This window comes from Vombatus ursinus, unplaced genomic scaffold (genome assembly GCF_900497805.2).
Source record: "Vombatus ursinus unplaced genomic scaffold, bare-nosed wombat genome assembly UNPS02009835.1, whole genome shotgun sequence".
Lineage (NCBI taxonomy): Eukaryota > Metazoa > Chordata > Mammalia > Diprotodontia > Vombatidae > Vombatus > Vombatus ursinus.
In genome coordinates, this window is record NW_020949613.1 from 21,000,734 (window position 1) to 21,014,634 (window position 13,901).

Consider the following 13,901-nt stretch of genomic DNA (forward strand, 5'->3'; position numbering starts at 1 on the left):
GTAGGTAATTTGCAAACATCTACTTAATAGCTACGTTGCATATTCAAATTCTGAAGCCTCCAGTTATATGTATTTGATTCAGCAGTAGCAAGAATAGATCACCCATAGAATAACATTCATATAATCAAAGTATTTCAATTAGAAGCTACTCAGTTCAGAAGTCCAGTCAGTCAGTTAGCACTTTTTATATGCTTACAATGTGCCAGACACTGCACTGAGCACTGGGAATACACAGAAAGGCAAAGGACAGCTCCTGCTCTCAAGGAGCTGATTCTAATTCTATTAAGTAGAATTTTGGGACAAATATATTCACAGTCCATTTCCATGCTCCCTTGATATTGCTTTTTTTTTCATCCATGAATAAATGTGTTTACTTTTTTCCTTCAGTGAGGGTCAGACAGGCATTTTAATGTTTGGCTTAGATGAAAAAGCAAAATAAATCAGATGTGATCATTGACGTGTATTGAAGTTGCATTGGTTTTTTTCCCCCCTCATTTCCCTTGCAGAATGCACCAACAAGGAAGTCCAGGACAGTCTCCTCCTGCAGACACAGCCTTCAGCAGTCGTAGGGGAAGACAACTCCCACAGGTTCCAATAAGAAGCGGCAGTATAGAACAAGGTATCACCTAATGAATGAGCTATCCTAGTCAATAAATTTTGGGTTTCAGATCATACCCCTTTTTCAGAATCTGTCATTTTTTTAGCATAAAATAATTACTTTTATGCTGGACAGAATTATGTGAATGGTAAGAATATGATTTATTTATATTCTTGGATTGTCAGTCCAAAGTACTAATTAAGTAGTAAAAAAAAAAAATCTTTGGTAAGTGACAAAGGTTACAATGTGAAAATGACAAAGCAAAAGCATAAGTATTTTTGCACTCTGTAGTACTTCTCAGGCATCAAAGGAAACAAGTACCTTAAAGTGAATTCTTCCACTAAATGCGTATGACTTACTTTGCTGACCCAACTGCCAGCTTAGTACTAAATGGCTATTTCTTTCAACATTTCCTTTATGAGGATCATGATTTTCAAGTATTTATTAGAGTCAAACAGTGAACATAACTGGATTTTGAATTCAATTTTAGAAATGCATATTACTTTATTATTTTCTAATGTATATGTTGTATTTTATAATGTACATAGTTTGTTTTTAAAAGTGACAATTTGAAGTCACTAATATTATCCCAGTCAAATGGTTTGTATGATGAATATGAGGTGGCTGGTTCCTGAGGGGAAAAAACATTCATAGAACCAATTTAAATTTAAACCAATTTAAATGGATGATATTTCTCATTGTTATATAGAGATGAAATAAAGTTTCTTGGAGTTGGTAGGTATTTGATAGAGTTTATAGGTGTTTGATAATTAATTTACAAAAACTGTGATTGGGTATCCTTATATAATCATAAATACAATATCCTTGACTAAGTCAAAATAGATGTGACAGAAACTATGTATAGTCAATGTTGAAATGTTCAATATTTCTCCCCCTATTGGTATCTACCATAGCTGAATTTCACTTTGTCTTTTATTCTATGTTTAGGATTTCTTCTTTTCATTTTATATGCTAATTACAGTGTGAGTACTAGAACTATTATATAATATATTGAAATATGGTTGGACTTTTGCATTAGAAAGTTGAAAACTATCAGTTCACTTGGTCCAATTTCTGGTTTGAATAATGATATTTCTTGGTATGTCACCTTTAATTATATATATATTTTAAGGGGGAGGTATTTTCTTTCTGAATGCTATGTATTTTATTTTACCTTAAGCCATTTAGAGTTAAATGCCTTAATGACACAAATATGGGTTGAAATAGATGACTTTTGAGTCTCTCCAACTTTGAGAGTCTATTTCTAAATGAAAATCAAAGATTTAATAAAAGACATGAATTTATGTTTTTCAAATGGATATCATAATATATATGAGGGAGTATAATGGGTAAAGAGGAATGCTGGTTCTATAAAACCTTAGACTTGTATGTGTTGATGAATAATACTTTCAAGTTATATATAATGAATTCTTTTTACAGATGGAGCCAATAGGTCATCCCTTGGAAATGATTAATTTTGTGGAAATTTGACATTATTTTCTGAAATACTAATTTTCATTATTTAATTATTTTTTCATAGTTTTATCTAAAGTCTATTGTTCATTCTGTTTTTTAAGAGATTATGTCAGAAGACTGTTCAATATTGATGACTGTTTAGAGAGACTCATCTTTTAAAAAAATGAAAACCAATTATTCTTTTATATTTACATCAAAAACAAGTGCAGGCTTTATTTGCCATATCTATTCATGTTTTCCTGTTGCACAATTTAAGAATGATATTAAATTTGGTGCTTAGCTAGCATCATGAGTTGTCAGCTTTATATTCTTAGATATCTGAGTCCTAAATGACATTCTTGTTAGAAATTCTTTGCATTTCCTCCACTTGTAAATCAAGCACTCTAAGGGTTTGATACCAAATAATTGTACTGCATATTGATCATATATGATGAGACCATTGCTACATTATTGCCATAAAACCAAGAATTGCTTCTACAGATTAAAGGGGGATATATTTCAAATTTCCATTAGAGGATAATCACATTTTTCCCTTAAATACTGAATATTTGCTATTCATGATATTAATATTCACAGATGTCTTGCAGAGAAATTCATCAATTTGTCAGGTTTCTGCTGAGTTGGAAGAACGAAAGTGACTGAGAATGAATTGGTCGTGGTTTTTCTTCTAATATTTAGTTTTACAAGCTTATCTCATTATACTTAAAACTTTTTTGCTTGCCTGATGTTACTAGGTATTTCTTCAATGATATATGCCTTTAAGAATCATAGCAATTTGTCTGTTTTTAAATTACAACTGCTAAAAATATATTGGGGTATCAGAGGGATTTTTTAACATCTATACTTCTAAATTTGTTCTCATTTTTGATATGTTATAGATAAATACTTTGGATAACAGTGATAGACAATGTCAAAGTGCTCAAAACAGTGAAACCCCAAGAATTCCCATGATAAACCAAAATTTACTTGGCATGTATATTTATGAATACATTGCTGAATGAGATTTTAAAAATCTTTAGTTCCTATTTCTTGATAACACATTTTTTTAAATTAGCCCAAGTAATTGATTCTGACTCAATTTCATTTTGTTATAAGAATTTATTAAATATTTCAATTCATTAAAAAGATAGGATTTAGGTTGAAGTAGTATCCATTATACTTTCCTGTGAGTATACTTTATTCTAACAAGTTTGCTTTATTTTCTGACAATTTTAATATAATTATATATATATATGTATATATACACATATATATTTATGCATATATACATGCATATATAAATATTCAGTTTTTTAAGCAGAATAATACTCATTGAATTTCCATGTTTAGAGTTAGTATGACACAATGGATAGAGAGCAGGCTTTGACTTTGGTTCAAGTCCTGCCTCTGACACATCCTGGCTGTGTGACCCTGGGCAAATCTCTTAATTTTTCAGTGCTCTAGACAACTCTGTAAAACTCTAAGTTTCAGAAAAGGTGCTGATCTGTTTATAGAAGTTTTTGTTTTGTTTTGTTTTTCCCCACATAGGCATTTCCCATCAAGGAAATCATGGATCCATCCAAGTCCATTACACTTGTTTGAGCTTCTTCTGTGCTACCAATTTTTTATTTTTTTCTTCCTTCTTTCTTTCCTTCCTTCCTTCTTTCCTTCCTTCCTTTATTTCTTAGAACAATTTTGCTTGACAACTGCACCTAGTTTAACTTTTCTTAGACTCACTTTTTATAAATCTCTTAGGATAAATATGGTAATATTTCTAATTTTGACTCCTTATCAAAGCAGAGAACAATCTCATTGTTAAATTACTCCCCCTATACTCATGCATTATTCTGTTCCCAAAATTTTTGATGTGGTAATCAGAACATTTGTCTATATGGTTATTTTTCTTGAGTGAACCAATCCACTGTATATTCTTTCTTGTACTTTAGGATAAATCTTTATTATCAGTGAAAAAAACTGAATAATGTCTTTGGAAGGACATAATCAATTCTTCTTATCCATAAAATGTGTTTTGGAGCCTCTTAAAAATAATTTGCTCAAATAGGAAACTATATGTACCTTGCAGGATTTAATTCTTAACAATTTGTTCAACTGCTAATAATAAATGGCTATTATATATAAAATATTAAATGGCTGCTATCTGCAACCTGGTTTCCAATTAAGCTAGGTTCTCCAAGAAATTCAGAGTTGAGATGAGAACTGGTCTATCCCAGGGATTTCAAACATGATGGTCACATGTAGCCCACAACACTCCTGGGTGAGACTCACATCAGATTAAAACGTCATTGGGGAATATTTAGCAATATAAATAAAAATACAATAAAACATAGTAAAAATTAAGATGTGGTTTTCTAAGTCAATATGCAATCCACAAGGATCCTTATATATGTTTTAGTGGTCCCAGTTTTTAATTGAGTTTGACACCATTGATTTATAACAGAATGAAAATTTACAGTTAGTAGAAAGTAGACTTGAAAAAAGAAGAGTACATGTCCATGTAGTTTCTAGAGATAATGTTAAGTAAAGAATAGCTGCATAATATGCTATCACATCATAGAAGTGGGCAAGGGGAAGATAGCTAAGAATTTGGTCACCTACTAGATTTGTACTGACATTTCCCTAATGCAAAGGAGTGAATAGGATACCACAATACTTAGTTTCTTATAATAACATCTTGGGGGATTTTTCTGAGCTAGAGGATAGAATGATTTTTCCCCTGCATAATCTCATGCTTTTGGTGGAAAGATGGGGAAAATGCATGGTTAATCTAATTTAGAAACCTACATAAAACATCGCTTCAGTTTGGAGGTCTTGTCCAGTAGATTTGCACTAGCAGTTCTACTGACTTTGAGGCACAGAATACATAAGACCAACTTTTTCATGGATACACTGGTGAATCAAGTAGCAGTTTATGAAACTTGATTGTCACTACAATCAGAAAAAGCTGAATAAAACACAGAATTCCACCATTTACTACTTAATTCAAGCTACTTCTCCTTTGGAAATAATATTAGGGAATACTCTTCATAATGTAGAGATGTTGATGAAGTAAGGAAAATAGAATTTATTAGGCAAATTTTTATTGACGACCACTAGTACAAATTTTAGATGGGCTGAGAGAAGCAACCTCTAAACTAGAGAAAAGTAACTGTTATTAACATGAAATGTAAATATAAATAAAATAATTTCACAAATAATCACTATGCTATAAAAAGTAACAAATATATTTCTCCCTGGACAATCTAATATCACATTGCAAACAGATCTAGAGATATTAGAAAATTATAAGGTTCCCAAGAAGTAGAAGAGAGATATCATGAACTTTTTGTTATAGATTATCTACATTTTCACTTCTTCGTTTCTGTGATTTCATTTGACATCTTCTGAGGACTTTACTAAAGTCTGTTTGAAGACAATAGATTCCATCATCCCTTCTTTGATTATTTTTAATACCATATTTGATCCTGCCTCAACTTTGGCATGTCATGCTTTGTCATTACAACTTATCATATCACTTTTATACATTATATATATTTTTATTGTTCATGTCATTGTCTTATTACACATTTCCTTGTCTAACTATAAATTTGCTGATTTCTTTCTTTTGTTTCCATCATTATGTGCATTTAATTCATTGAAGAACAAGACAAATATAGCTCTTCCTCAAAAGGTAAATATTAATGTAACTTTTCTAACCCTTTAACATTGTTACCTTTCCTTTATAAAATGTAATAGGTATTTTGTAACTTTGCTCTCTTGAATTTGAAAAAGTCAAAATTTTAATGAACAGATTAATTTAAAAGGATAATTATTTATCAAGTTCAGCATTGTTGCTTTTAAATTTGAAATACATTTAGAAGGCTATAATTTTTTGAAAAGTGTTGAATAGAATATTCAGTGTTAATTGTCAGTGTATATGAATAGATTAGATGAACTCTTGAAGAAAGTACTATTACTTAAGGAAATTAGTATCTGTGTTTCATAAATCTGTATTTATTCACATATATACATATATACACAGATAAATTATAGAGTGTTTCAATGTAACCAGAAGCTCCTTATCAAAGTAATAAAAGTATCAGTTAATTTCATTTACTCTTCCACTTTTGGTCAAGAACTTGAGTCTCACCTTTTCTTTAAGAAGAGCCTAACCATATGATCAGATACAGAAGGGGGAGCAGAAAGTTGTCCTAGGTAGTAATCCAGATATGCTTCTAGGAATTTGATAGGAAGATAAATGTTTCTGTGCCTAACTACAACCTGTCTACAATCACTCCCTCCAAAGGGATACAATGGTTGTAAATTATTGAATATCTCCAGAAGAATGAACTACCAGTTCATACTTGATCTTTTCTTTAATCTTATTTGAGATAATATCCTATTTTCAGATTACTCATTTGGTGCTCCAAGATATGTGGTTCTATCACTATCCTTGCATACTACCTGGACTTTTCCTACATTAACAAGAGTCAAATGTTTTGGTATGGATTTTCAAAATGTGAAAACTGCAACCTACCATTGTATAATCCTCATTGCACAGAAAGGACAGGTGCAATTTTTCCAATATTTTGCAATAGTTAAAATAGTTAAAATATTCTGCTCATTAAATACTTTGCTCTCAGTGCTAGTATGAAGTCCCCGTTTTACATATATATATATATGCATGCATATATATATATAATATAAAGACCTCCAGAAATGCTAGTATTATGAATACATTGCTATCCTTATTTGAATGCTTTAAATTCCGTTACACCATACTTCTTATCATCCTGGTTTCAAATGTATCACTAGATGACATGTGTTCTTTTTATTCCCATGGTTTTGCACTGCTTTCTGTGCATTCTGCTTTTGCCCTTAAAGTACATGCTACATGGCTACATGGAAGGAACACACGTCCTTTGGGTTCAGAAGGATTAAAGTGAGCCCCAATGCAACTGAAAGGTATAGCGTCCTTTAATTACAGTTAATTGATAAACTTTACCATAGAAGTATCAGAATTTAATAGTTCACTTCAGAATTCCACAAAGCAGTTTAAAAAAAGTAACGCTCTACGTTTACAGCAACAAAATCAAGCTTCCTTTGTAAATAAATCTATCACCTACTAACCAAATTTTATGAATGGAAAATGAAAAAAAAAATGGTGAGCAAGGCAGTGTGGTATAGGGGAAAGAAGACTGAATTTTAAGTCAAAGGTCCAGGTATATTTAAATACCTTGCATAGTCTTGGCCAAATTAATTTACCTCTATGGGCCTCTGTTTTCATACCTCTAAAATGAAGGGGCTATACTAAATCTTTAAGGTTCCTTTGAACCGTAAACCCTATGACCCCATGAGTCAGTTTCGAGGTCCAGATTGACTTGGAGCAATTAAAAGTTTTGTTTAGTCTGAAATCCTTACAATAGAGATAATTTCCCTGCTAGACTATATGCTGGACCTTTAGAACTAGACTGAGCATAGAGAAGTCTTCCTGGTTGTTGGAGACTGATGGATTTATTTTATGGTCAAGATTATGAACTAATGGTCCTCTATGGCCAGCACATACTATATGCTAAAGCGAGTCTCCAGAGTCATCATTCTAGTTTTCAAATTGCTCAGCATTTCTCAGTGAGACAGTTGAGTCATAAAACTATTGCCCAGAATTCCCACCTCAGCCTTGCTATAATAATAAATCCTATAATTATGCCTTGGAGGAAGGCCACAAAGGCTTCCTTCATAATGGTCACTGCTACTCAGTTTACAATATTCTCACTGCAAATTGTAATGGGGACCTTGCTCCAGAATATTTTATTCCATTTGGTGAAATATATCCAATGTATCTGAAAGAGGTCTGTCATCTTCTGGAAGTGGGAAAGTGGGAGGAGGTACTAACAATGTCCATATTTCTGTTTCCCTTTTAACAGCCTATTGCATAACAACATCAAGGCTGTGAAAGACCAAAAGGTTCTGATAGGTAGGAGTTCTTAAAAGTCGTCAGTTAAAAAGTATTTTTATTCTTTTATATCCCTTGTATTGTATTCCCTGAAAAACTGGATAAATTCTACTAATGTAATTTTGGGAATGCTTCAAAATGCTGATAAGAAGTGCAAAGTAGAATCAGAAACTGATTTACAGATGACTTTTTTTTTGACTTAAGGGTGAAAGTGAATAGAAGCATTAACTATCCAAGGAAGCATTAACTTTTTTTAAATCACATCAAAATCGCTTTTTAAAAAATCAGTCTTGCAATCATAGACTTATCATTGACTACAATCATAGACACTTATTAAAAGGATCAGTTTCATTTATGAGATGTTGTACTGGGCTACTGTATAGCATAGTGTGTACTGTGTTATAATCACATATATAGAGAGAAAATTAAACTTCCCATGGTTAAAACAAAAGACCACTTGAGAAAGAATTAATAATCAAACAACAAGTGTTTATTAAATATCTCCAATGTGTCGGGTACTAAGCACTGAGGATATAAAAACAAAAATGTAATAGTCCTTCTCCTTGAGGAGCTTCCACTATATCAGGGAAGGCAATATGTTCATATAAGCATATATAACAAAAAATGGAAAACAAATTATTGGCAGGGGATGTAAGCAGACAAAGGAATCAGGAAAGGTTTCATTTGGAAGATGGTGTTTATGCTGAATATGAAGGAAAAGGGGAATTTTAGGAGGCAGAGCAGAGGAGAGGAGGCAGTATGTTCCAGTCACATTCAAAAGTCAAAGAAGATGAAACCAAGAAAGCTAGGTCAGCTGAACTATAGAATTTAGGAAGGGGAGTCACATGTAACAAAGCTGGAAAACAGGTGGGGCAGGGTTGTGAAGAATATTAAATGATAAGTAGAATAGTTTATATTTGATCTAGAGGCAACAGGGAACCCCTAGAATTTATTAAGTACAGTAGAAACATGGTCAAACCTGAACTCTGGACAATCTAATTGGTAGTTCTGTGGAAGACAGACTGGAGAGGAAAAAGACTTGAGTAAGGAAAACTAAATAGGAGACCATTGCAATAATCCACGTGAGACATGATGAGGACCTGGATTGGGATAGTGACCCAAAATAGGGAGCAGGGGATAGATGTCAAAGATGTTTTTAAGTTGAGACTCGATAAGATTTGACAATTGATATTTAAGAAGAGTGGCAGGCTAGGGTGACACTGAGGCTGTAAATCAGAATGACTGGAAGGATAATTAGAGCCTTCGAAAGAAACAAAGAAGTTAAGACAGGGTTGTTTTTATGTTTCAACTTTGAGAAAGAATAAAGTTGTAAGAATTATAATTCCAAAACCAGCTGGCTTTGTAAGGAAAGTTCTAGACCTACTCAATGTCAAAATGCAGCTTATTCAATAAGGGCTATTTCAGTAGATTAGGTGATCTTTCTTTCATTACTAGCAACTTCAGTTAGAATAAATGCAAATAAGCATATGATCTCTTAATGAGATTAAATTCATGTGAACAAACTGAAAAGCGTTTTCCCCAAATAGTCCCCTTTGACCATCTCATTGTTAGCTGAATCTTTCAACATACTCACTATTACTATGCTAACTATAATTACATTGCAATTATGCAAAACTAATGAATTCATGCTAGTGTATGTGCAGTGACCTTAGTCTCATCATGGAGGGTGCATTATGTCGCACTGAAAGATTATAGGACCTAACTTTCTCTGAAATATCTGTTAATAGGAAGATGCTTTGGAAATAATGGTGATATTCAAGGATTTATCAACTGGAATGATTTTGAGTTAACTCCTATCTAAATAGTTGTCTAGTGAAGGAAAATAGGGGAGGGGCACAAGGCTCTTTCTCTTTCTGCTGAGCGCATATCCAGATATAGCAGAAGTTGCTTAAATTTCATGGTCATAGGTTTTCTCATTTATTGCTGATGACAGGGTACTTACATGGATGTGTTTAGGAGTGGTTGCTTGAATATAATCTCTGTCTTGTTTGTCATCATAATGTCAACATACTCATCAACCAAGATTTCACTGCAACTTTTGGAGACTCAGAAGATAAGAAATTCTCTGAAAACCATTAGGTGCCATAGGATCCCTCTCTCCTTCTTTGTAGATTTTTCTCATTTAAATAGAATTATTTAGAAGGGTTTTTTGGTTTGTTTTTGATCTGCAACTGTTTGTCATTGATGCAGCTAGGTAGCACATTGGACCTGGAGTTAGAAAGACCTGAGTTCAAATCCTGACTCAGGCACTCACTAGCTGTGTATCCCTGAGCAAGTTACTTAACCTCTGTCTGCCTGTAAAATGGGGATAATAATAGCATCTACTTTATAGAGTTGTTGTGAAGATAAAATGAGATATGTGTAACGCACTTTTCAAACATTTAAGTGTCAATAGAATGCTAGATATTATTTATGATTGTAGGGAACTCCAGATAAAGAAATTCCATTTACCACTGCAGATCAGCAGCTTCTCTACAACTTTAAATCTTAGGGAGTTTCCTGTGGCACTGCGTCATTAAGTAACTTGCCCTGGATGACACAAATAGTTGTATCAAAGGTAAGAATTGAACAAGTTGGTCTTCCTGACTCTAATACCATTTCCCTATTAAGCCACATTGCCTCTAAAAAAAAAAAAAGATGATTACATACAATTTGATTTATGAGCAATATGTGTGTATGTGCACATGTGTACATGTTAGAGAAGTTGCATGATGTCACAGAGATAAGATTGGAGACAGGGAAAGTTTTCTCTGACATGTGCAATTCTATGTCGCCAGTGAGTTACTGATCTATCTTTTGCATTAGTGAAAGGAATTTCCACCCTGAGAGTCTTTTGATACACTCAAAGATACATACTCCCCTAAGAATTAAATAAAGCAAATCTTTGAAACTTTTAGAAGTTTTTATATCCTCAAAGATGAGTAGTTTCTGAGTTTGTTGATTAACCATTTATCTCTCTTCAGCATGGGTAAAATAGCTATTAAGAGTGATTTTTTTTTTGCTCTCTCTGTGAATATGAGTACTGTCTTCATGGTCCCTCTTTATGTAGGAAGTGGGGAAGGATTGAAGAAGAAGAATTTATTCAGAAATTAACAAACAATTTAGTAAAAGAAGCAGGCAGAAGTGTTCTAGTCAATGTTTGACAACTAGCTCTCTGAAAAAATGTACATTAAACACTTTAAGTTTAACCTGAAAATTTAACAATCAGCTGGCTCTCTTGAACCAGCTGGCTCTAGCACAATCCTGGATAGAGGGGTTCTAAAGTTGATTTTTTGGGGGGGAACCAAAAAAAACTAATTTATCCAATAGTATATTTACAAGTGCAAAGTCCTAATTGCCTAAGCAAAGAAAAAAAATGCTAGGGCCCTGGAAGAATAGTTATACAGATTAAATTAATTAATCAATTAAGATCAAAACCAAATGATTACTTCTATTTCCCTTCCTTCAAAAGAGTCAGTTATAGTCCAAATATGAATGGAGCACAGCAGTGTCATAAAAAAATGGCATAGTATCATCCCAGAAGACTGCCTTTTATACAGCCCACTTGCCCATGAATGCTTCAGTTATTCCTAAAAAAAAATCTAAGTATCATCTGTTCAGGGACTAATATTTTCATTGGTGCTAATACATTTTTAAAGTGGTTTCAACTCTTGAGAAGTTTATGTCTTTGTTTAGGAATTGCAGGGATTGATTTAAGCAGCTTAGCAAAATAGGTTTAATAAAGTCATTAGTTAAAGACAAGCCACAGATATTTGATTTGGGATTCTAGGGCTATTATGTCTATGTATGGGACTAAAAGGGATATCTCACAAGATGAAAACCTTCCATTAAAAAATTCATTAAATTAAATTTGAGTCTTGTAGAGTCAAGAAAATAGTAAGCATATCTAATAAGCATATATTCATAATCCATTTTTTATATTTTCCTGGTAAGAGAGGTTTATTACTTTTGGCATTTATTTCAGTTTGTGGTTCAAAGTAAACATTCATTCACATAATGGACAGGACTCAAATTTACTTTATGCTCTTGCAAACTGCAATATCTTTTTCAAGGAAATAAATATTGATATTTCTGCAGCGTCAAATCATTTTAATTCCTGTCTGTGTATACACGTGTTTGTGTGTTTTCACATACATGTATGCATGTTAGAGCACGTAAGGATATGATAAAACAATTGTAGGAATTTGTTGATATGGCAGGTCTTTTGATTATTTAGACAACATTAAAAGGGGGCATGTTAAATTCCTTTTTATGGAAAAAGTAACCTGAAGACTGTGAGATTGTGGAAGATATCTGTAATGAATTTCTTTAACCTAATGATTTCTTATATTTGGTCATGTATTATAGAAGAATAGAATTTTTCAAGTGAAACAATAATAAATGAGCTAGGGGAATTATTGACTACAATTTTCCGTTTGTTCTACAAATGGGAAGATTCAAATCATCAACTTCAGTTATCAGTGTATTTGACAACTGTGCATTCCCATTGGGAAAAAAAAATTGATCATACTCAACTGCATATTTCTGTTAATGGCCATGACAATAGGATATTTTAAAATTCAAATTATATAAATATTTCTATTTCCATCTGCTCCCTTTAGGAGAGAACATCCTAGAATTTAGAAGGTTTTCAATCTATTACTTTTGCCCCTACTTTGGAAATAATAGCCTGGTATTTTAGTGCCCCGGTTACCTAAGCCTTCTCATCTTTGACTCCTGTTTAATCTCTGCATATTTCTTTTTTAAAAATAATTTATTACATTTAATTGCCTTTGGCAATGTAGATTGTGCTGATGATAAAATTGCTATAATGAATAAAGCGGAGATAAAAATGGCAAACAACTCCAGTGGTTTAACAAAGAGTCAGACACAACTGAAATGACTCAACAACAAAACCAGAAATGTAATGAATAAAGAGCTGGCCTCCAAATCAAGACCTACATTGAAATCCCACTTCTAACAAATACTGTCCATGTGACCCTGGGCAAGACTTAACTTCTCAGTGTGCCAGGCAATAAATTGAAGAAAGGTGCCCCCATTAGTAGAGGGAGATTCTTCATTAGGGAGTTCTCTAGATTGATCAGGTAACCATTCTGGATTGCTTCCCTCCCAAAAGCTATGACAAATGAACAGGAAAATCCATACAACTATTACTCACTATATACTGGATTGCATTGTAAATACAAAGCCACTGGAGGCTTTGAATCAAGAGACCTGAGTTCTAGTTCTCCTGATTCATTTCAACTCCACAGTTCCTAGTTTCCTTCAACCTGTAAAGATTCAACTTACATGGCCATAGTATCGTAAATTTAGAGCTGAAATGGACTTTAAAGGCTCTTTTACAAAAGAAGAAACTGAAATCAAAGAAAGATAGGTGACTTGTCCAGTGTTACACAGCTAGCGTCTCAGGCAGAATTCAAATTCATATCTTCGAGACTCCATGTCTAGTGCCTTTGTCCCTTCCAGATATAAAATTTAATACGCATTGTCTTTAAATATTAATGGCCTTCATTATCATTCCTCATTCTGCCTAACAATTTTCAAGTATTAGATATGTTGTCATTTACCTCTGCCATTAGTTAGACTTTCTCAGATTCCAATTTCAGCCAAGTCTATACACACAGTACAATGTGTGTCTGAGTGAACTTACTTCATTGAATTCAGTTCCAAATGAAAAAGGAGCCAATTTCACAAAGTAATCTGCAGTGACAATTACACATAATTGAGTTTTCTAGTAGAGACATGACTGACTTCTTTAGGGAGGTATTTTGTTAATTTATATTATTTTTAAAAGGTTAAAACTTTTTTCATGCAGTTCCTAATCTTTGAATAGAGTAACTTTTCTCTATATTTTAATGTGGAAAGATTATTAGATAT

General features: G+C 32.8%; 1 protein-coding gene across 1 annotated transcript in view; it reads left to right on the forward strand.

Moving 5' to 3' along the window:
• The window catches only part of RIMS1 (regulating synaptic membrane exocytosis 1), a 695,579-nt gene that overhangs the window by 539,468 nt on the left and 142,210 nt on the right, over positions 1-13,901 (forward strand). The window contains exons 26-27 of the mRNA XM_027852913.1: positions 507-619; positions 5,712-5,741. Coding sequence (XP_027708714.1) covers positions 507-619; positions 5,712-5,741 — 143 coding nt within the window. The remainder of the gene's footprint in view (positions 1-506; positions 620-5,711; positions 5,742-13,901) is intronic.